General features: G+C 43.1%; 1 protein-coding gene across 6 annotated transcripts in view; it reads left to right on the forward strand.

Annotated features, from left to right (window-relative positions):
* Positions 1–24,115, forward strand: part of LOC117256868 (paxillin-like) — a 36,747-nt gene extending 12,632 nt beyond the window's left edge. The window contains exons 1-15 of one of the 6 annotated variants that reach the window (XM_033626602.2): positions 8,633–8,771; positions 9,209–9,248; positions 9,763–9,944; positions 10,075–10,157; positions 10,483–10,622; positions 11,441–11,636; positions 11,770–11,917; positions 13,453–14,850; positions 15,843–16,112; positions 16,426–16,773; positions 17,909–18,067; positions 18,721–18,894; positions 20,879–20,960; positions 21,082–21,230; positions 21,321–24,115. In XM_033626602.2, coding sequence (XP_033482493.1) covers positions 10,526–10,622; positions 11,441–11,636; positions 11,770–11,917; positions 13,453–14,850; positions 15,843–16,112; positions 16,426–16,773; positions 17,909–18,067; positions 18,721–18,894; positions 20,879–20,960; positions 21,082–21,230; positions 21,321–21,587 — 3,288 coding nt within the window. In that variant the 5' untranslated portion in view covers positions 8,633–8,771; positions 9,209–9,248; positions 9,763–9,944; positions 10,075–10,157; positions 10,483–10,525 and the 3' untranslated portion in view covers positions 21,588–24,115. Of the gene's footprint in view, positions 1–8,367; positions 8,492–8,616; positions 8,772–9,208; positions 9,249–9,762; positions 9,945–10,074; positions 10,158–10,482; positions 10,623–11,440; positions 11,637–11,769; positions 11,918–13,452; positions 14,851–15,842; positions 16,113–16,425; positions 16,774–17,908; positions 18,068–18,720; positions 18,895–20,878; positions 20,961–21,081; positions 21,231–21,320 lie in introns of those variants that run through there. The other 5 variants (XM_078166960.1, XM_078166976.1, XM_078166966.1 and 2 more) reach the window with 5 other exon arrangements.
* Positions 24,116–24,385: the final 270 nt, after the last annotated feature.

The raw sequence follows: 24,385 nt of genomic DNA on the forward strand, positions 1-24,385 counted from the left end.
TTGCCGAAGACGGTGTTTGAATGCATGGTAAAATGTCTTAAATTTCCCAACTATAGTGGGAAGTGGATAGTTTTACTTCCACTTGCTATCATAAAACTGGATGAATGACTTCTATACAGACATTCAGGGACTTCAGGGAAACTTTTAGTTTCCTTTTTGGCCCTGTAGTGTGTGGATTTGGTTTTAGATGTTATTTTCAGTCAAAAGTAAAATACTAAAACACATACTGTATTGCTTTTGTTTGCGATTCAAACAAACATGAGCAGTCTTTCATTTTGTCTTTTAATAAATGTACCATCAGCGCTGCTGAAACATTGCTTTCACCGCTGTTGCATGCACACAGATGCTCAAAATAACCTTAGGGGCAACATGTAAACCACAGGAAAGCTTCTGCGCCCACAAACTACCTCTGTGTTCTTTGTAAGCCTCGCTCTGTGCGGAATAGGAGAGGGGAGGTAGGTGGGAGATGGCATGAGGAGTGTGCTTTATCTTTTGTACTCGTATGGTTTCAGTTTCAGACAGTCTCCTCTCACTTTTGTCATTCAGTTCTAGTAGTCGTATGAAGAGGTTGATACATTATTCATACAGTCAAAAATCCTTTAATTAATTCAATTCATTTAGTGAAATGTAATGATTCATTTCAGTAGATATTTATTGTCCCCGTGGGCATTTGGGCTGCAGCAAGGATTAAACTCACAAGCCATAACAGCACTATGAAAGCAGCTACAAAAAAAGGATTTAAAGTGAAAAAGCATTAGGCAGAAAATCGGAAGTGACTGAGAAGCAGGCAGAAGAGGAACGAAAAAGTGCATGTTATTCACTGTAAATGCAAAATAAAAAAAAACTGTTCTTCAAAGTGATATTGGATATAATTTGTAGTGTGTGTGTTTTGCTCTTGAGCTGCACAAAGTAGCGATTTAAAAGAAATGATAGAATACTAGCAGGTATGCCTGACATTATAGGTGGTCTCACTCTTGCAGAAAGTCTGAGAAAGTCTCACATCCACTCTTAGGTGTCACTGCTCTAACTATAACAGTGTAAAAAGAGATGCAGCGTGGCTCAAGCTCAGTTGTGAGGCAAGACTACTTTAGTAGATAGAGTTATTCACCCACATGAAAAGGTGTTTGATGCTATTATGTTTGAACAACAGAAAATTCAAGGTAAATTAAAAGTGTAGTAAGGTAAATGTGCCAAAAAGCACATTGGACGACTTTTCACAGATGAAGAGCACTCTGAGAGAGGAAAGATACAGATGGTGCTCTTAAGTCGCACAAGTTACAGACTGTAAATGGATCTTAACTACAGTGTGTCTATAAAAATTACTCCATACAGTGGACGGTTTTGTGGTGACATGAGCATTGTACTTGAGGTCAAACATTAATGTAGAATGCAGCTTTTTTTAATACATATTTGTTGAGGTCACACGTACAGTACTTTCTGAGAAAGTAGACTCATCGCATGGGCTGAAATGGGTGTTACTTTCTGGGTGGAAATGATCAGAGGCGAGGTTTCAAGCTAATGACTATGTCTGCAGTCAGCTGTCACTTGTGGGTGCCTGCAACCTGTAAAACAGCTTAACTTCATTAATTGCCATCTGTTTGATAATACGTTTATTTTAAACGAATTTGGTGAATTAAACTCTTACTTCTAAGTATGCAAATAATAAAGTGGTTATTCTGTGGTGAGCATTGATGTTGTAATTTGAAAAATAGTTTTTTATGCCTAAGTTACCCCTCTCATGTCTTTGTGTCAAACTATGGAGCTTGGCCAGGAGGTGGTTTGCTTAAAGGGAAATTTCGGTTGATTTCAACCTGTCTCCTATCGTCCTAAATTTGTTTCAAGTGACTAGTGACATAAAAATAATAGTTAGCACGTTAGCCGTTAGCCTAGATACAGCCGGGGCGCATAGTAGCGTCAGACCTGTTAAAACCTAAGTGAACGGGCAACCTTCAAGTGCAAAGTTAGTCCACTAAACAAGCTTTTTTTCCACAAAGACCGCCTCATATCGTTAGGATAAATGTCAGAGAACATATAGAAAACATGTTGTCTTACCTTACCGGTGTGCTGCCATGTTTGTTTACCATTTAGCTCTGCTTTCCACTTTGGGGCAAGCTGTTAACGCACCATGCTTATTTACACATCCAGCAGAGATACAGAACAATATTGATTAATATATTATGTGTTTCTGGCCCCCAGGTAAATGTAGGTCTAATATTCATACATCCTTTGGCTCTGTGTTTGGTCTCTTCCAGAGCATGTGAGCGGAGTGGAGCAGGTGAAAATTTCCGCTCCTCGCTCGCAGACCTGTCACTTTGCGCCGGTCGTCCGCTCCGCTTGGTTCTGCGCATTCTTCGCTTCGCTCCACTCCATCATAAATTTTATCCTGCTCCACTCGCTTACCACTCCGCTCAAAACAACTGCGTCGTAATACCCTAACCTGTAATCTTCTATTCACAAATAAAACCGGGTCAGCCCATTTTTCCGACAGCCCATTGGTCCGACATCCCATTGTTCCGACCATATTAAACCCATTGTTCATGATGCCCTGTGGTTAAGGTCTGGTTAGGTTTAGGCACAAAAACCACTTGGCTAGGGTCAGGAAAAGATCATGGTGTGGGTTAAAATGAAAAAGAAAGTGACAAACACATAAGCCGTGAGTCTGCTTCGCCAGCTGACCCAGAGCCGGTCGCGGCGCACCATCAAGGTAGAAATACGCCCGCCAGGAGCCATTCAGCACCGCGGAGAGCTCCCCACACAACCCGGACCCCAGAGTTAATAACAGGAGGTTATGGTGTTTCATTCTCTCCTCTCTATGACACTTGTATCTCGACCAGTAGTCTACTTTTGTTGCGTTGCTGATCCTCTATGGTACACAAATACAGTAATAATCACATATCGGAACAACGGGACGTCGGACTAATGAGAGGTCAGAACAATGAGAGGTCGGAACAATGCTACGGCACCAATAAAACATGAGCTTGGTAGATTCTCCGGGAAGCCCTCTCGCCTCTCCCCGCAGTTAGGGATCGTTCTCCAAGGTACCGCTGCTTCTCTTCTCAGTTTCTTTTCTGAAGTACACAGTAAACTCCATAGTTTTGAAAGAAGATAGTGTGGGTGTGCGCAGGTGCAAAGATGCATTCTGGATGGGGCATGAGCGACCGGAGCAAAATTAGAGCGAGAGTTAACGCTCCACTCCACCTTTTAAAAAAAATAGCCGCTCCTCGCTCAAGACAAAATCCTCCCAGTCCCCGCTCTGCTCTGCTCCCGCTCCGCTCACATGCTCTGGTGGGAGAGGACCAGGCCTCCAGAAACACTGAGTAGCCTTGCAGCCAGTTTTTTCCCAGGGGCCACCTGTGGTATTGCAGCGAAAAAAATCCCTTGCAGCTCATAAAGCATTTTCCACAGAGTGCCACAGTTATGATTCCCAAAGCCCAGAAATGAGTTAGCGTTTTAGCACTCAGTTCCCTCGTCTCGAAATCAATGGGTTTTTTGAAAGGGTTTTGTGAGTCTGTGGTTAACACAAGCTTAAGAGACTTTTACATTTTGTTCTATGACATTAAATATGTCAGTAGATACCCTACTCGTGAACTTAAAGCTTCTATGTGTCTTAAAAAAGGCGGTTGCCAACAAGTGACTGAATGAGACTACAGAACGTCATCAGTCTTGTTATAGTGGTAATGTTTGGTCATGCGACCGTGGTGTAGTTTGTTAATAGCCTAATGTTAGCTTTTTACTTCTGGTAATTGCATTTAGGCTTTAAATCTCCTAAAAGTGGTGTTCATTTGTGAGGATGATCTCACTGAACATAATGTGAAGTATCAAAAACATTTGTTTGTCATAAAGCTAATTTTCGTCAGTAGTCCAAAATCCAATGGAAAAATCCTATAGGCTTTTTGACGAGGGAACCAGTGTGATGCCAACTTCCGCATCAGCCTACAGAAAATCGTCATCCCCGGGGCACTCTATAGTCTACCATTATACAGGTGACATCTTGGGATCTGGTATCTAGGTATTATAGATTCATGGAGAGGACCCGCTCTGTATGTAGATATAAACAGGCCATTCTAAGGTAACAAAAACATAATGATTCTTATTTTCAGGCGATTATTAACTAATGAAAACATAGTTGTGAATATTTTATTCCTTTCCTGTCAATAGATGTCCCTAAATCCTACACACTTGACCATTTTCGTAGCAATGTCTTCTATCAGCAATCACTGTCTTCTTAAAATTTGTAAAAAGGCATAAAACTACAGGCAAACACTGAAGATAATCTTTTGTTATAACATGTAAGAAGTCAAGGAAACACAACGGGGGATTCAGTCAGGGTGAATTACTCAGATTTTCAGTTAGCGGATTTTCTCTGGGCCTTACTGTGTTATTCAAGTGTTGGATTGCATGTGTCTAAACAGACTTAGCTGTAATTGTATTGAATCGTGTAGAGTGGAGTACAAGCTGCTGTGTAAGCAGTCGTATTCTGTGACTTAATTGTAAGTGCGGGCTTTGGTGCCGTTTTCATTTAATAGCACTGGTAGCATTTCATTGATCTGAACATGAGAAAACTCCACCCAGGCTCTTCCTTATGCTGTGTTGAAGTGTATGAGACGGTAAAGCAAATGTAATGTAATACATGCTATGAGCTGGTTGGGTGGTCTGTAATGTTCTTCTGTTGCTCTGACCGGTGCGGCCATCCATCATCTACTGTATGTCTCTGCTCCCACAGGTCAGGGTCAGGCGGGATGGTATTTATAGTGGGCCTGGATACCTCAGTCTGTCTCTGGTATGTGTGGACAGCCTAGCTGGGAGGCACCTGTGTGCAGTGTTGTTCTGTTGCACCTGTGTGTGTGTGTGTGTGTGTGTGTTTCTAGTGTGATTTAATTTTGCACTTGTGTGCCCACTGAAGCGCTCCAAATGAACACAGGCACGGGCCTTCTGCTGTCTAGCACGAGCCCAGAGGGGAGTAAAGTGTAAGTGCGCCCATCTCGTCCTTCTTTCCTTTTTTTCCCCCGTCTGGTGGAAGCAAAAGGAGGGACTCATCATCTCTGCGATGGTCTGTCAGCTTGTGTCACGCTGAAAGGCCATCTCTCTCACGACAAAACATGAAAGGCTGTCACTTCATGTCGACGCACACTCACTGAGCTGTAAGTGAAGGTTGTCCCTTACAATAGAGATTGTTTTTACATGCTCCTTTTTAAAACACTACATTTAGACTCCACATGGATTATGTACAAAATTTTTCTGCGACAGCTGACATTTTGTGTTCCCTCATCTGTCTTATTATCACACTGTCTTGTTCAGCTGGTGTGCACTTCACATTTATCTCCGCCTCTCACTCTCTCTCTCTCTCATATTTGGAAGACGAGCTGTGGCATGTCAGGAATTTCATATCAGCCGGCGTGCACCTTGCAACACATCAGATACAGAGGGAAGAAATTAAAGGAATGAGGGTAGGGAGACGCAGAAAGGAGGTCAGGGAACACAGGTAAACTTGCTGCACAGACAGAATATCGGGGCTGATATTCATCGTGTTAGTTTCACTTTGGTGTCAGCGCATATCTCAGGAAATGCCTTGGCATTTATGAACCTTGCAGATAAAGCCTGCTCTGTATACCAGTCCTTAGAATTACAAAAAAAGCCAAGAGTGTGCTCAGCGCTCACACACGACTCGACATCACCCCCTGCAGGTCGTTAAAGGCTGTGATTTGTTACATTACATTAGATAGGAAGCATTTCCTGAAATGAACCAGCTAAATAAACAGGAGATGTGTTGAGAAGTAGACAGCATTGATTCACTCTATGCAGTGGTCAGCACTGAAAGAGCCTCAAGCAGTGTGTGCAGTGTCAAGCAGGCAGGATGTCCTGTCAGGGATAATGGAGGCTTGCTTCTGTTGACGTGCAGGACTCGTATTGATCAAACCTCAAAGAGTAAAAGTAGTGCTGCAGGAATGCTTTGCTCAGTTATATTAATATTCTGCATTGATTTCACTGTGAAAAGCTGCAGTTTTATTCCAACATCTGTCCTTCCCTTTGCTGTTCCCATGCTTGACTCTTCAAATGGTTTCCTTTTCATACCCTCATTTTCCTGCATCCCCCTCCCTTCATTTCTAATTTTCCTGTCTTTTTCTTCCCCTCTTCTGCCCACTCCAATCTTCCCGGTCCCCTTTTTATCTCTCCCTCTCTCTCTCTTTCCTGTAATGAGCCCCATGCGGAGCAGCGTTCGTGTAATTAAAATGCACACCATTCATCTGGGAGGAAGGGAGTCTCCTTAATCTGCGTCAACCCACATTTTAGCCTCTGAGGATTTGCCTGCTGCACCACGCACACACACACACACACACACACACACACACTTCCCAGTTTCACTCGCTATCTCTCCCGACACTCCCACCGCCATTCCTCATTGTTTAAGCCCAGCTGTGCCCTGCCATGTCACATTTAGTGCTGTGGCCATGGAAGCTAACAGAATGCTGGTGTTTCCCGTTGTTCAAAGACTGTGTTTAATCGATGTTAGATGTGGATGCAGCCTGTTTTTGGTTGGCAGAGGTAGATCTCTCACCTTCTCACAACTGCCTCCTCAGAGATTTGGGTCTGTTAAGGTTTTACATAGCTTTGTTCTCATAGCACATCAATATCCCATATGCAAGTCCTGTCTTACATCGATTCCTCAAATATATACCTACTAAAATATGCTCACATAAAGTTATCTCCAGAAGTTCTTGCCTCCTCACAGAGAATGATTCACGAGGCTCATATTTAAGATTGAGCGCTTGGGTGTCTCTTATGAGTTACTGATTGTACTGTAGTTCCATTTTTGGTCACTGGGGATCTTGTCTGTGCTTTGCACTAGAGTCTCTGTGTCCCGGTATGTTCCCTTGGCAGCAGAGGCTGACACACCTCTATGTGTTTGTGTAGTTTGTGGATGGGTCAGAGCATGTCTAGCAGCACGCAGTGTTCAGCGAATAAAGGCAACCCCTTTAAGCTGCTGGTTTCTATAGTTTGTGCTATATCCTTTTAAATTGAAGGACTGTATTCCAACTGCTTTGTTGAGGGGAAATGAGCAGCAGATTTCAATTAACTCACCTCACTTTGATGCAAGACCTCTTAGATATTAAAGTTAGTACACAGATCTCCCACAAGCCAGCAGAATATGTATTTCATATAGCCTGGAGGTTTGTGTTTTAGCGTAACTCTATTTCGGAACAGCAGATTCTTTATCAACAGGGTTAAAGCCAGTTCAGCTCGAGAGCTAAGTTGATTAACATCTCTTGTGTAAACCATCTGGACTAACATCTGTTGACTGAGGTCTCCACCAGCTGCAGTAAAACTTTGTTCTGGCATCAGCAGCAGATACATGTACCGACTACTGAGGCCTTCAGATATGACTGCTGTTTATTCATGCAGAATTTCCCAGAAGTGATGAAATTGAAATTATGTTTAAACCTGTCCTCACTTCATCCTAGATGGATGTTTGGACTTGTCGGATCCAGTGTATTTTTTCTTAATGTGTGATTTTTTTTTAAACTATAATGAAGATTGTAGAGGAGGACATCTATGTCATCCTTTCTGTCTGCGTTGTGGGTGATGTCATCCCGATTAAAATCAGCTGCATCGTGTGAAATGTTGTAAAGAAGAAGTCTTAACCTCTATGTTTGAAACACAGGAAACCTCTTTGAGCAAGTTCACAAGTTGGCCGACTTCCCCTTCTAGTGGACCAGAAGTAAAGCCTGCAGACTGCAGTGTTAACCTGTCCATTGGCTGATTTGAAACATCTTTGAATAGGGAGCATGTTTTATTGTACACCATACATGGTATAAATTATAAAGTTTGACAGTTGTGTTGGTTCTGCTTCTTTATGGGTGTGTTTTTTGCAATTACCAAGTAAGAGATGAGGACAGACACACACACACACACACACAGAGCTGGCTGCAGTCGTGTAAACAGTGGGCTGTGCTGTGTCCATAATGAAGCTCTGTGGTATGTGCTCGGGCTTCTGAACGGAGTCTCCTCTGTGAAACCCAGTCAACTGGCATGTTAGCCATGCTAGCCATGCTAATGCTAAGTCTGGCCAAGTGGATCTGGCATTGATCTGGGTCTGCTTGTGCTGTGTCTCCTCTCAGTCTGGGAAACATTGCAGTCCAAGTTACTTCTGCACTGATGACACTCTGCTAGCATTTGTTGTGTCCTCATTAAATCTTGTTGTGCTTTACAAAAGAAATCATATCTTTCAAATCTAACTGTTGTTGTACCTAAAGACTAAATTTAATGTAACACCAAAACATGGTATAAGTGTGAGTCACGAGTAACCTAAGCAGAGAGTGTGCTGACTGTGTGAAGGAGGGGCAGATTACACCTTTATATACCTTTGTGATACCACTCCCTTAGTTGGGCATGCCTCTGTTGATAAGAGCTCTGCTCGCCCTCAACTTTCCGCACAGCGTACTTTACCTTCACCTGCTGTAACGTGCTCAGCTTGCCACAGTGTTTTCAGTGCGTGAGTAGTATCTCTTACTTGGGTGAACCTAACCCGCTACCATTAACTTTAACCCCTCCTTCTCCTCTCTACCCTGACCCTCTCCTCTGTTCTCAGTTGCACCCCACTCTTCCCCCTCCTGCTCCTCTTGCTCTCTTATGCTGATGGCAGAGTTAAGAAAGGCAGTTCCTGCCTGGCAGACAGTCTGTTTGGGTTGCCCTCTTCCTCCTTCACTTCTCATTCTTTTTCTGTATTATCTCCTCTTCACTTCCCTGGGTGTAACGTCTTGTCTTTTTCTAAGGTACGTCTCATCTCCATATTAGGTTAGTTATGGTTTTTGTCTTGCTTGCCCTGCAACTTTGAAATAGTTGGGGTTTGGAACATCTTAGTATTATATTGCAGTGTAATGTACAGAATATTAAAAACCTAATTTTGAAGTGCAGTTTGAATCCTTTTCAATATGCTCTGTGATTAGGAAATTTGATTGTACTTTAGCTGTATGTTTGCTGTGTCTAAGTGTGGCTTATTTGGTTTAATTTTATTAGGTTTACCTTGAATTTTACATTAGTTTATGAACTTCATTTTGAGAACACCATAATCCCTAACAGCCTCAAATATATTTGTATAATGGAATATATGTAATTACGCATAAACACTGATTTTGTACTAACCGTTTATTCACATAAGGCAGTTATTGTTAGAGTAAGTTTGTTAAATTTAGGGTTTTATTTTTTTTAGGACTTGTGACATTCTGCAAGAGAAACTAAACCCTGCTGTGGTGAGTGAGCGCTCTATAATAAGCCCAAGTATTCAGTAATACAGTCTGCGCTCTTCATTAAATCCCCTATAATGTTATGTGTCTTCTACCTGCTGGTTAGGCCTGCTAAATCAGTAGTTGTTTTCTTCCTGTCAGAATACCAAGTGACCCCTTCATGCAGCGGCTGTAGCTGTTGTGGTGTAGTTGTTAAATATGAGTACCTGGTTGCAGACATGACAGCGGCTCTTGGATTTAAGACATGTCAAGACTGCAGGCAGACGAGGGTCAATGAGTAACCAAAGGAGTGGCTATGACCGTCTGCATGATTCAACTTTTACAACCCCACCTCCCCTGATGTCAGTGCACATGGGATTTTGAGAGATTGCGAAACATGCTGCGATTATTTGCTCTGTGTGTATGCAATGGAACTGGTGATGAGTTTTGCAGTGCTGTACTGTCCTTTCACTCAACCCTGTCTGAATATAATTAACTTCAGACCTGTGATTATCAGATCTTTTGTTTTGTATTTCCGCAGATGCTTTGTTGGCGGACCTTGAGTCCACAACATCCCACATTTCCAAGCGTCCGCTCTTCCTGTCTGACGAGACTGCTTACTCCTTCCCTGTTGGGGGTCAGACTCAGCAAGACCTCTGCTCTCCACCCCAAGTCCCACCTACTCCCACTGAGCAAACCCTAAACGGACTTGATGAAACAGAGGTAAATGCTCACACACAGCCTAATAATTATTCTCTTAAAGCACCATCATTGACTCATAAATAAAGGTGTAAATTAGTTTCCTTATTTGGTCCTCTGAGTACTCTATAGTGACTTTACGTCCTCTTTTCAGTCCTCCTCAGCTCAGAGAAGTCCCTGGTCTAGAGATAGCAGCAGTCCAACTCAAACCATTGGTGAAGAGGACCACGTATACAGGTAGGACTTTGAATCCTGTTAGTTGGATCAGCAGTGTATAAACTGTCTCACATTAACTACTCCCAAAAGTGAGGGGACGTTTTGGGAATATAGATAACTTTAGTTGGCAGTATGTTTGTGGGGGAAAAAAAACATCAAAGGACATCAAAGGAGGAACAGAATAATTTTATTCGACATGCACACAAAACATGAGTCTAGACATTTTCATTTGAATTTTTACTCATCTAGACACTCTCCAAATCATACCAGTGTCAGAATATAGCAACCCTCTCAGCCTGTACCTCTGTTGATGATGCATATTGGGTCCTCTCTCTACTCTGCACAGTTTCCCTAATAAGCAGAAGAGTAGTGAGTCATCAGCTGTTGCCATGAACTCATCGATGGGCAGCAACCTGTCTGAGCTGGACCGCCTGCTGTTGGAGCTCAATGCTGTCCAACAAAGCACCCCTGCTTTCGCCACAGAAGGTACACAAAAAGATTGCTTTACAGTTTACAAAATGCTCTCTTATGTTTCTCGGATGTCACTATCTAAATTTGGCATTATTGTTTTTGCGGTATGACACAGGGATGTCCCTTTCTCACTGTGTTTTAAGCTCCTTTTTTACACAGCCTGTTCAAGGTGGGAATGTTATTTCGCCTCGCTGTTCTGTATAAAATGTACAAACACAGAATGGGGGACAATTTTTCTGCCTTTGAGCTGGCAGCAGAGGTAGCAACAATGCTGAATCAAGGTCTGTGTAAAAAGTGTGAGCTGGCAGGACCAGCCGGGTGTGACATTTTGGTGACATGCTATGTGTTTCACCTACCACTGGGAGATTTAACAAGCAGCTTTCAGCAGTTAGCAGCTAACTCAAAAAAAGAAGAACAGCAACCGAAAATGTACACAATCTGGGCAAACAATATGTTTCGGGAGCTCCTTTCTCTCCGAACAGAGGATGACATCAACTAACATATAACAGTGACATGAAATGATTGTTATTGCCATGCTATGCTGCCAGACAAGTATATGTCACAGTAGCAGCGACACTGTTGTGTGACATGTCACGCCTGTCACTACTTTGCTCCTGGAATGCTGGTGTGCTATCTTAAATCACACACTGGGGCGGCATCATGCCAGCATTGATTTGTTCTGTGTAAAAAACCAGAGCTGACAGGATGAAGGGTCTTTGTTGCAGCAGTATTGCAGGATCTCTGTGTAAAAACAGCCTTTAGTGTTTGGTAGTTTACAACATGATAACTGTGGATCCATGAAGGAAATTAATTTAACATTTTGTCTGTAATAGAAGAAGCAGCTCCTCCGCTGCCTGCCAGCAGCATCATCCACAGCGTCCAGGAGAATGGAGTCTCTACTGCAGGCAAGGTTCCTCCACCTGTGCTGGACAAGCCCAAACGCAGTGCAGGAGCTCGGGGAATCGAGGATGTACGACCAAGTGTAGAGAGCCTTCTGGATGAGCTGGAAAGTTCCGTGCCCTCACCCATGTAAGTGACAAATTATTAAAGCAACATTAAAATGATCTCATTGATTGCAGTTATTTGAATGAGATTGTTATAGTAGCATATTAAGTGGAAAGCCCACAGTAAATATAGTTGATGGCATTCTCTTCTTGTTTAGTCCCACACCGTTGGCTGTGTCAGACGAACCAACAGATGGACAAGAGGAAACACCATCACAGCAGCAAGCCCGAATGTCTGCCTCCTCTGCCACACGAGAGCTGGATGAGCTAATGGCCTCCCTGTCTGACTTCAAAGTCCAAAGCAATGTGAGTATGGAAGTGGGTAGATTTTTGGGTCATGGGGGTTTGCATACTGGATGGAGGATGTCTATTTTTGGCATTGTGGAACTGTTAGGGACTGTGCTGCAGATGTTTAGGGGATGGCATGACTGTAAATTGTGGAAAGTAGGATGTAGGGTCAGACTAATTTTATTCAGTGTGTTTTCCATATTTGTGGCTTTGTAATGTCACATGAACCGCTGCTGCTGCCTGCTATGTTCCACAATAGAAATGTTTAACTGAACCACAAACTTTTGCCATGTTGCAGTGGCATAAATGCAGTTAATTTACCTCAAATGATAAAAGAATTATTTCTTGTTTTAAACCTGCCCTTTATTTTGGACTAGCTTTTATTGGATAGAGCAAAACATTATAGCACTGACCAGTAATTAACAAATAGCTTTTACTTTCAAATGTACTTTTACGCTGTTGTAACGCTTGATGAAGAAAAAGAAATCATACTAGATGGGATTTAGATTTTGTTGTGCTACATTGTTCTACTGTGCAGTTTTGTTGTAAGCTGGCATTCACAGAGAAAGTTGTGGGGTTGACGAAACAAAATCAGTGTATGTTGACAACATAACATAATGCAATGACATAACATTTCCCTTTAAAGATCATTAACACAAGGCAACATATGTTATCAGTGTAAAGATTAGAGTGTTTAGTTTTTGTGAGACTTTGTCATTTAAGTGTTAATTTAAGAAATTTTGAAGATTTGAAATGAATTTGTCCGCTGTCTGAGGGCAGCAATCAACATCAGGGACCCGGGCTTGGATCCGAGTACACATGACCCTAAAGTCCAGTTTGTTTGATTAGTGTTTAAACTGTGTACCATATCCGGGTATGAATTGGCGCACCATGCCCGAGTCTACTTGAAAAGGAGGTCTTGAGTGTGGCTGATACGTACTCCGGTATGGTACGCATCAGGTGTGAACACCAAGTAGACTGCTATTTAAAGGAGTTTTTAACTGGTTATGAAAGAGTTTCAATTTATTGCTGATGCCTCAAACAGCAGCACAGCCTGACGCAGACAGGCCCGGATCGGCTTCTCTGCCGCCTTCAACCTGCAGTCAGAACTCCAGTAGAAGGTGGCAAGCTCTGCACCTGACAGCAGTGGCTCCCTGTCCAGTCAGGAGCAGAGCTTTATCTTGCTGGCACCCTTATGGCACCCTTTTTGACAGTGTAGCACAACAAAAATGTCGTGTAAATGATGATGTAAGTGTAATTGGGTACGGAACAACATTACTAATCTGAAGGCTGAGTGGCAGGGAAATGGAGAGAGGGTCAATTGTACTCGGGCACAGTTCGAATTAAGTGTACCCAATATGGAAATGCCCTAAATTTGTGCTGAAAGACAATTAAGCGTGCTCTTCCCCTGCTTGGCTTTGTGTGTGAAACAACTTTTCTGTTCATTCCCGTCATTCTCAGTGTTTTTTTTTTCTATTCTCTTTTCTCTACCACTGTTTATGTCTTGTCTTTGTTTGTACATTGTCATCATTACATCATGGCACCCGATTCAGTCTGACTCTCAGTTGTCTGTGAATCAGGAGGCTGTAGACCCTTCATTGGAAGCTGGTTCCCTAGTAACTGCTCCATCTATAAATCCTAATATTGGTTCAGTGGATACTCTTCTACCTTCTAGTTTCACTACTCCCTCGTGTACTCCTCTTCCGTTGGAACTCCATATAGATGAAGATGGTTGTTCAGCCCCTTCATCTTCAGCTGGTTCCACTGTAGTCATTACATCATCTAAGAGCCTTCAGTACTCACAGATCCAACAGATGGATGATGGTGGCAGTGTCACCTCTGAGATCTCTCATGTGGAGAGCCTCAGTATCTCTAGTACCACAAAGCCTCCTAGTCAAACTGAAGGCAGCAGCCCTACACATATGGCAGTCACTAAAGTCTCTGCTAGTAAAGTCTCAAGTCCACTTGAGAAAAGCCCTGTTACTGTTGGGAAAAGTTCTAGTCCAGTTCCCGCTGCCAGGGGCTCCAGTCCAGTAGTTGTTTCCAAGAGCCCTAGTCCTGTTACTGTGTCCATAAACCCTAGTCTCATTCATAGAACCAAGAGTCCTAGTCCCCCTGATCTTAAATGCTCCAGTCTAAGTCAGTCTGACAAGAACCCAAGCCCAGTCCCTAAAAGTCCAGTTCCCATAAGTCATAGTCCAGTCACAGTTCCAAGGCTTTCAAGTCCCGTTCCAAAAAGTGCAAGTCCAGTGATGCTCCCTGATATCTCCAGTTCAGTAACCGCCCCAAAGAGCGCAAGTCCAGAAACAGTTCCCAAGTGTGCTAGTCCAGTGTCAATTCCAAGACTTTCAAGTCCAGTTCCAAAGATTGCAAGTCCAGTGACAGTCCCTAATATCACTAGTTCATCAGGTGTACCCAAGAGTTCTAGTCCTGAGACATTGCCAAAGAATGCTAGCCCAATAATACTCCCAAGGCTTTCAAGTCCAGTGACAGTTCCCAAAAGTCCTGCTTCAGTCATCAGAAAAAGTTACACAGTTACAGGCGCCAGCAGTCCCAGAGCTTCACCAGTTCCATCTGTCAATGTACCATCAAATAGCCTGTCTTCCCCTCTTACACAAAAGAAAGGAGGTGAGATGCTGGATGTAACATGGCCATGTCGGGAGCCTTTATTAGATGAAGCTTTAGACAAACTCTTAGCCCCTGACTCCACCCAACTGAGTATGAACCAGCCACCTGCTTCCATTATGCCTGGAGATGAAGACAGATCTTGGGAGGAAGAAGATGGAATTTACCCTGATCTCAGCCGAGAGGGAACCCTGACACCCATGACTGAGTCCAGCTGGATGGACGAGTGTTTCACCCCCTCCACCTGCCCCGGGACACCAGATGCAACGCTGGACCTTCCCACACAGCAGCCCTCTGCTGTCGAGCGACTATCAGCTTCTGGCCAAGTAGGACGCTCAACTTGACTCTCCCAAAATAAGCTGCTGGCAAAAAGCTAGAAAGGCTTTAGTACCACATGTGGTCTTTCTATTATTTGGCCATGTGGCCTATATATTAATTATCTCTGATAAGAATGGCTGTGTTAGATAATATTTCAAGCACAGTGTATCACTGTATCTCTAGTTGCCAAAATAAGTTTATTCTGGGAGAGCGGCTCCTACAAATATTCAAGGAGCTGTGCAAAAGTACAAACACAAAGTGTCTTCATGAAGACAAATTCCTCAGTTTGGCGTGATGCATGTGGTGTCATTGCATAGCAATCGCAAATTGCTTAAGGGAAAATCTCCCTGCAGAGACTGTTGTGGCTGATGTCGAAAGCTTTGCTGAAAGGATATTTCCGCACGCCCCTACTTGCTTCAGTCAACATTGCTATGCTCGTCACAGGGCCTGGCCTGTCATGTTTACGCAACCAGTGGATGATGCACAAAATGTGTTTGAAATCAGTGATGGTGTCAATACAGAAGACAGTGTGGATATTTTTCTTTTTTGCTAATGCATAAACGCACTAAGAACATGCACATGTAAAGGAAGAAAAAACATAGAAGAACTTTGCTTTTTTGCTCTTTGGCCTTGCTTTGGCATGTACATACTGATGTGCAAGCATCTTGTGATAGACCGGTGTTGTCTTGATCTCAGCTATCCGGCATGCTGTGGCACAGATACCTGAGTAGTTTGAAGTAGTCTTGACAGTAGAGAATGGATTTGAATGGAATGGAGGGCTGTGCTTTGCTTCTGCAGGTAAATCTGATTGGATAAACAAAGTGCCTGACAAAACCTCCAGAACAGTTTGACCAAAGTAGGTTCTGGAGCCAGTGCTTGAGCATTTTTGCCACTTGAATAAGACTTCCTGTACTTGGCCCGGCCTGCTTGTGTTTGTAACCCAACATGGACTTTCTGGTGAGTGGCCCAACCACACCTCCTGATATCATCTACTCTCCAGCTCAAGTCGGTTATCCGCCGCACCAAAGAGACCTCCAATGTGCATCCAATGTTCAGGGAGGGAATGTTGCGACGCAAAATGGGACCGATCATTGTGAATAAGAGCAACTCGCAAGACCGACTCATTGAGGAGCTTCAGGGGAAACTGGGAATTGGGCGGATGGAGCGCAAGCGTAAACAACAGCCAGATGATTGGATGACAGAGGGAGTCATCGTCATGTCCAACCCACAGCGAACACGGGAAGAAAGGGCCCAGCCATCTGTGGATAAGGTAGACCTTAGGGCGCACAGCAGGAGTCAGTGCTACTCTTGGACCACATTAAACCAAGAGTTGAAAACTATGTGTTCCTCTCGTAGTTGAGCTTTTATTTGTTTGGCCTATGGTTAAACCGGGAAATATCAAAATATATGATGTTTCATCATATCACCATAAAAATAGTATTGCTGCTTTGGCAGTCACTGTTCAGTTTGTCTTGCTAATTTTGTTTCAATTACCATTTCCTTTTCCTTATTCTGACTTCTGTTTCTGTATGTTCTGTTTGCTCTCCTTTCTTTGCTGTTTCCTTTTTCCTTCTTTCCCCCAGATCATCATCCCTCCAGAATCACCTGCCCCACAGAGAAAAGTCCTCCCCCCTCCGCAATCTCCCCCAGCACCCAAAAAGCCACCCCCAGTCAAGCACACTCCTCCACCACTACCTCCTCCCCCTCCAACCCCTCCCCCTCCTCGAGAACCCACCCCTCCTCCTCCCAAGGAGCCTACTCCTCCCCCCAGGGAGCCTACTCCTCCCCCCAGGGAGCCTACGCCTCCCCCTATCCAGCCCCCTCCATCACCTAGCCCCCCTCCCAAGCCTGTCACGCCACCTCCGCCTCCCAAGGTCTTTGTATCAGTGGGTTGTCAGACCGAGTATGACCCTATCTTCCCACCAATGCAGGCACGGATCACCTTTCTTCATCTTTCTCTTCTTTGACCTCCCTCTAAACTTTTACTTGAGCCTGTTTGTGGGTTATTTGGTTCAAATCCAAGCAGCTGCACCTCTGTATTTACATGAGCTGTATAATTTCTTTGTCCTTTGGCTCTGTTGTCAACCACTGGTGTCCATCCTGCCAAGTTGCAAACGGTAGCCTCCTCTGAAGCTTTGTCTGAAATCCAGCCAGTCCAGGTTATAAGGGTTGCTGACATTCAGGCTGGAGAGACTGAGCCACTTTTCTAATTCTGACATCTGACGGCGCCATGGGCTGTGTGTTCAGAGTGGAGCGCAGAGTTTAAGAGCTTAGAGGCAAGAGGAGTGTAACCCCCTCATGTTCTCATTACACTAACTGTCCTGCCATGCGCAGGAATGGTCGGCTCGCAGTGCAACTGAAACCTAATCTGCCACATGACAGCACAGTTACCACCACAATTATAGCATGTTCCACAGGACTTCCGTCAACAGGTCCCACTGGGTTAGATAGCAGCATGTTGAGGTACCATCCCCCTCTTTTAGAACCCATAGTCTTTACTGGAATGATTTGGTGAAGACTTGTAGAGCAGAAGGTTGAAACGAGTCCTACAGTATAATTGCACACGTCGAAGGCTCAGTGAGATGACTGGCTATTTTATTTGTGTGTGAGAGAGAATACATGGAGCAGAGACGCTATTTTCTCTCTCAGTGGTATGTAAGAGTCATAAAGCTCCAATAACGACACCATCTGAGAAGGTTTGTGTTTGCTTACATTTCAGTAGCCAGACACATTCACACACACAAAAATGATACTGGAGAACCATAATCAAAGCCTACAAACATGCACTGGGGTTGATAAGAACATATTATATCCTGGTTGGTATGTCCATGGCTTGTCTTGGTATTTTCTCTCTGTCTATGGGAAGGAAGAGATAGCTAACCACCATCTAGATTGTTTACTCATCGCACCACCATAAATCCTGAGTGGGACTATTGTAAGGCGGTTACATTAAAGAATTATATTATATATTGTTTACAAAATATGACAAGGAGGTAAGTCCAAAAAAATGATCATCCAAAATTATGTGAATAGTATAATGAAGCCAGTTTGGTTCCTCTCCATCAGATCCAGTCTCAGGGGAAGACGTCTCCCACCGGTCCCCCCAAACCAGCCAACAAGCTGGACAACATGCTGGGAAGCTTGCAATCCGACCTCAACAGACTCGGTGTCCAGACGGTGGCTAAAGGTGTCTGCGGAGCCTGCAAGAAACCCATAGTTGGACAGGTGATAAAAACACTGAATTATGCACAGTGGAGACATCAGTTAGTGCACATACTGAATTCAAACTTGCATGCTTTTAGTTACATATGCAGTCATAATTTCTGTGTTTTAAAGACATTAATTACCAAGTGAAACATAATAGGCTTATAAAACATCATCATAGCTTTGGTTTTGTTGAGATGTGGGGAAAGTAAGATTGCAAACCCAGATGTATTTGCCCGAGTTGGATTGGTTGTGCAGTGTTGGCTCATATTCCACATAGCTCAGACTGTGCTGATTGCTTGAGGTCCAAGCCAGTCAATCTATCAATAATTCAGCTCTTATTTAATTGGCAACGAATAAGTGGAGCAATATAAAATATGAAGCTTTTATTCTGTGTTTTATTGCATTTACTAACTTTCTTACTTTAAAACTTCTGTTTAAAGAAACACAAACATATTTTCTGTGAGTCGTGATCCTACTGAAATGTTCTGGGAATATTTGGAATGTATAACTGTTTTCTTTTTAAAATATTGAGCTCTGTGATGTGCATCTGCTGCTGACTGCATATCCCCTTTGCTTCTTGCATGCAAGGCTGCAGTGATTTTCTCTGCTGAGCCAGGTCTTTCCCCTCAGAAGCTCATCTCAATTTAATGCACTGTGCCTCCCCACACCAGGTGGTGACTGCCATGGGCAGAACATGGCACCCGGAGCACTTTGTGTGCACCCACTGCCAGGAGGAGATAGGCTCCAGGAACTTCTTTGAGCGCGAGGGGCAGCCTTACTGTGAGAAAGACTACCACAACCTGTTCTCGCCGCGATGCCACTACTGTAATGGACCCATATTGGATGTTAGTAATGCATACATTAACACACACACACACACACACAAACACACACACACACACACACACACACACACACACACACACTGTACAGCACGGATGGGGCGATAATGATATTTATTTATTCATAACTTAATGGATTAAGGCCTTACTGGAAAAATCACTGCCTGTCGGAAATTGCCTTTATTTCTCAAGCAGACATTGAGAGTTGATTAGACAGACACACACACGCACGCACGCACACACTCTCAATCCTAGAGGCAGTAGAGGTAAGGGGCGTTGTAGTTGCTTTGTGCACATAGACTGTCTTTCTCACTACATGCTACACTCCTCTCTCTCTGTCTTGTCAGCACTCCTCATGATGACACACTTTTTTCAGGCGTTTTTAGCCTTTGTTCTTACACACACATACACACCCTCAAATACACACAGCCGCATACACAGTGCCAGAGGTTCTGGGAGGGAAGTAGACAGTGGACATTAACCTGGGGAAAGGCCAACATGAGTTACTTCCAAGGTTTTCTAATTCACTGCTCCTTTATTTCTCTTCTTCCTTCTGTGTTTAATAAGCCATTTGAGAACTTGGGTTTTTACTTAGGTTGCAGACAGGGCTGGGTGATGTGGAATAAATTAAATATCACAATATTTTTGACCAAATATCTCGATATTGCAATGAAACTGCAGGACTGACCATTGGCGTTTTCACAAAATATTTACACAAGATTTTTGATAAATAATCATAAGTAATTTGGATACAATGACAAAGTGAGTAAAGGCAAATAATAGAAAAGCTAGAGCAGTCTGGTAAGTTCAGAAAATTACATCTCTTTACTGTAATGCAGCCTTTAAAACCAGGAAGAGACAACCCTTTGGATACAGTATCCAAAATCTAAGATGATATCTAGTAGTTGCAGGTAGTATTTCGTTGCCTGAAGGAGCCACCGGAATTCTAATTAATAAGTAAAGGAAAAAAGTGAATTGCTCAATAGTTTTATGGTTTTGGACCAGATTTTTTTTTTTATGCCTGCGGGCTGGCGATAGCCGTGGCTGGAGACATTTATTCTGTTTTGTAGTTTGTCCTAACCTCTATCCCATTCTTGTAAACACGATATCTCAAGAACGCCTTGAGGGAATTTCCTTAAATTTGGCACAAACGTCCACTCAGACTCAACAATGAACTGATAAGATTTTGGTGGCCAAGGTCTCTGTGACCTCACAAAACATGTTGGCCATAACTCAAGGATTCATATGAAAATAATGGCCATTATTCAACATCATAATTCAGAAACAGAGGGGGAGACGTGTTCGGATACTGATTTTGGTTACGCTAATCTTGGGTGTCAACTCTAATGGCTACATGAGTCTGGACAGACACAAATGTGAACTGTAACTGCAACCTGACTGTTTGGCAGAGGCACACAACCACTAGTTTCATTTAACGTAGTGGCCCATTTACATGCAGTGTTTTTGTACCCTGTTGTAGCCTTTTCAGTTTAGGTGCTCTGCATCTATCTGTCCAGATAATGAATGTTGAACATAGCCCTCCCACCCTGCTTTTTCAACACTGCACCCCCTGGTGGCAAAGCCAAGAATCACTTGTTCTCCGACATGTAGTTAATAATGAGTAATTCTTGCCCTGCTGCAGAAACTCAGCAGCTGTGGATGTTTTAAAATCTTGTGTTACATGGACAGTATGAATGTGCTTCCAGCTGAAGCTGTTGAGAAATGCTATCAGGCCTGGAAAACATGAGGTAACAGTCAGAGCATTCCAGCACCTCCCACACCGCCTCTGTGGACCGTGTCTGCCCTCTCCTGGCCTCTGACTTACTGATGTATTGGTTTCCCCCCCACAATGACAGACATGCTTGTACTGTATGCTCACTCTCTTGTAGAGAAACATGAGGAACCACCTTTTTCCCCAGCTGTTTGTGTGTCACACCCCTCTGCAGAAATTGAATGACTGACCATTTGGTTCTCCTTTGTTTCACAGAGAGTAGTGACTGCTTTGGACAAGACTTGGCATCCAGAGCACTTCTTCTGTGCCCAGTGTGGAGCCTTTTTCGGACCAGAAGGTACCAAAAGATCATCAATAACTAACAGCACCTGGCTTGTGTAGACAAAGAGCAGTGCTGCATTTTCATTATCAAAACAAGATCGAGGAGAGAGTCACTGCGTGTCTTTGCTGCCCTCTAGGTTTCCATGAGAAGGATGGAAAGGCGTTCTGCAGAAAGGATTACTTTGACATGTTTGCCCCTAAATGTGGTGGCTGTGCTCGTGCCATCCTGGAGAACTACATCTCCGCTCTCAACTCACTCTGGCACCCTGAATGCTTTGTCTGCAGGGTGAGTCACTTGACATACCTAAAAAGAAATTGGCCATTTTTGTGTCAACACATCATCATGAATTCTACCCCTTCTCTTCTGATTTTCCAGGAGTGCTTCACCCCATTCATAAACGGCAGCTTCTTTGACCACGATGGCCAGCCGTACTGTGAGTCACACTACCACGAGCGGCGCGGCTCGCTGTGCTCCGGCTGCCAGAAGCCCATCACCGGCCGCTGCATCACAGCCATGGGCAAGAAGTTCCACCCAGAGCATTTCGTGTGTGCTTTCTGCCTCAAGCAGCTCAACAAGGGCACCTTCAAGGAGCAGAACGACAAGCCCTACTGCCAAGGCTGCTTTATTAAACTCTTCAGTTAGACTGTGTGTTTGTATATAAATGTGTGTGTACATGCGTCTATACATTTATGTCTGAATGCACGTGTGTGTGCACTCACGTGTCTAGCATGAATGAGTCAGTGAAGTGTTTTTTGGGAATGAGGGCGTTGGTAGATCACATCCTTAAGGTGAGAAACGTCTCTGACTATTGACCCCTGACACTGAAGGGACTTCCCTGCTGTCCAACCTCTCAGGCTTGGCGTTTCACACTTTTGCTAAAGACATTTTTAACAAAGCCCAAAGAGATTTTTATTTAGAGTTTTATTCCTGTGTGCAGCAAAGAAACTACGCCTATTTCCCCCTCATGCGTGTGTACATATATGAGCAAATGGGTGTCAAATTAACACTTCCCCAGAGCCCTGATTTGTAAATGATTTACTCCCCCCCATTGCAGGGCAAGACTTTGCACCCTATGGTGGTTTTATGCAGTTAGAAGACAGCTGCTTGATTGCATGGACCATGGAGAGTTGAGCAGGTTTGGAATATGTTGAGTGTTTAGTGTTAAGCCAATGAGTGTTGGAATAATCTATGAAACAAAATGTATTTTTCTAGCTTTGGAAACTATTGAGGTTCCATTTTAAAATATAACCATGAAAACACTCCGTATGTACATGCGCACACACACACACACACACACACACACACACACACACACACACACACACACACACACACTGAACTCCTCCGTCGTCTTCTTCACGTCTTTAGAATACCAGTTCAAACTCTTTGCACACTCAAACACCAGATCTCTTGATGAGACCGTCTTAAGATGCATTTAAAGGTGTCGGCGAGATATTAGTCCTTATTTTTCTACTGTTTTACTATGAAAATGAACCCGGGTGTTTTCTCTGTTTTAGTGTACATTACACTCACATTTGTGCTCTTGTAGGTTGATTATTTCCCATTGGGAGTGACACGAAACATACACATCAACACATGGACTTTTTTCCCTGTAGCAACTTTGTTTTTACTTTCCTACCGCAAAGTGTGTGTTGTGTCATTTACATAAATGCTCAAAAAAAATCAAAGAGTTGCGACTGATGATGATGAAAAGTAGGTCAATAAGAATAATATTGTACTACAGTTATTAGTGTTGAACTTGTGGTACAATGTAAAACAAGCCAAAACAGAGCTGATTGTCTTTACCCCACTTTGAAAAGTGGAGATTTTCCTGCTGTATGTACCCACACAGAATATATTCAGACGAATTTGATTCAGAATAAACAATGCTTCAGTTCAACTTTTTTTTTCCATATTTTACTATTGCTACTGTTGTGACTTTATCATTGTATTAAATCTGTTAATAAGGCTGGTTCAAGATTTAAAACATGGTTGTGCATTTGGATGAGAAGCATGCTTTCTTTTACGTGGAGTTTTATCAGCACTCGCTGCCAGTCGCTGTTACAATCAGAATCTAAATTTGTATACCTGTAATATGCTCGACTTTGTGACAGAACTGTGTTTTGCCACCATTTTGATGAAAATATACATATATATATTTTTGAGCTGTTTGGGCTCACACTGATATGCAAAGAGCTGGCTCTATTGGCATGTAGGCTAACAATAGTTTACCCTGTTCTCACACACACGACACATACCAGCTTTGATTCCAGTGTGTTACACTTCCAAGGAAACGCAGCCCTTATTACCTTTTTATTATGAGTCATGAACTATGCTGTCTGGGTTGATAACAGCGCTTGGCTCACTGACAGAAGCTGGATGTTAGTTTGAACTGGTCAGGAATCAGAGTACAGGGCCAAGCCTCTAGCAAACCTTATGTAATGACTCATCTTTATTTTACATGTAGCTCTGTTTTGCCGCATATATGATATGAGACAATGAGTGTTCTTTTTTTTGGGGGGGGGGGGGGGGGGGGGGGGGGTATTGCTTGTCTTTAATTTTTATCACAATGTGTGTGTCCACATTCAGACTCTTTTTATTTTAAGATGTTTGCTCATGTGCCAAATGTGTCAATGCAATAAGGTCTTATACACTGTGGAGTTTTCAACCTTTCCTGTGATTTGACTCTTTATGGGCTGAACTCTGGGAGAGGCTTTGTCTGCTGTGGTGCATCTTAACTCCGAACACCCGAACGTTTACACTGTAATTAATAGACAAGCCAAGGAGAAACTGTCTGTACTGAGTCATTCAGCAGTACAGTATAGTGTACACTTGTAGCTGATTCAGATTGACAGGAAGTAGCAGGGGGAAATGAACAGGAATTATGAGTTAATTTTGCCCCATATGTATTTATCTGCTTACTTATTGCCTTATAGTTTTTGTTTCTGTCAAAGAATTCATGAAAAAAAAAACAAAGCCTTTTACTGTTATAATTACATTAAGTGAACTTTGCTTTGTAAATGGAGACATTCATGTGATCTTTTACCATTTGAGTTTTGTCATGAGCCACAGATTTGACTGGCTCTTTGTGTGGGTGGGGTGTAAGCCTATGTGGGTCCTGATTACTGACTGATTATAACTGCTGCAAATAAAATAAGTACTTTATTTCAGGCAATGTTTGGTGGTTTCTCTTTTCGACCATACCTTTTACGTTTCAGTGTTTCACATTAAACCAGATCTTAAAGAAACACTTCACCCACAAAATGACCAGTTGTTTATCAGTTATTCATGTTGTGTTACTGTTACGAAAACTTAATTAAGAAAGTACTGAGCATACAACTGGATAAGTGAGACTTGGATTATACTGCACAAGTTGTGTGACAGTTTGTGAACAGATGTTTTATATAGTTTTGCTATGTTCGTTGTTTTCCATGGAGGCA

The sequence above is a fragment of the Epinephelus lanceolatus genome, chromosome 1 (assembly GCF_041903045.1).
Source record: "Epinephelus lanceolatus isolate andai-2023 chromosome 1, ASM4190304v1, whole genome shotgun sequence".
NCBI lineage: Eukaryota > Metazoa > Chordata > Actinopteri > Perciformes > Serranidae > Epinephelus > Epinephelus lanceolatus.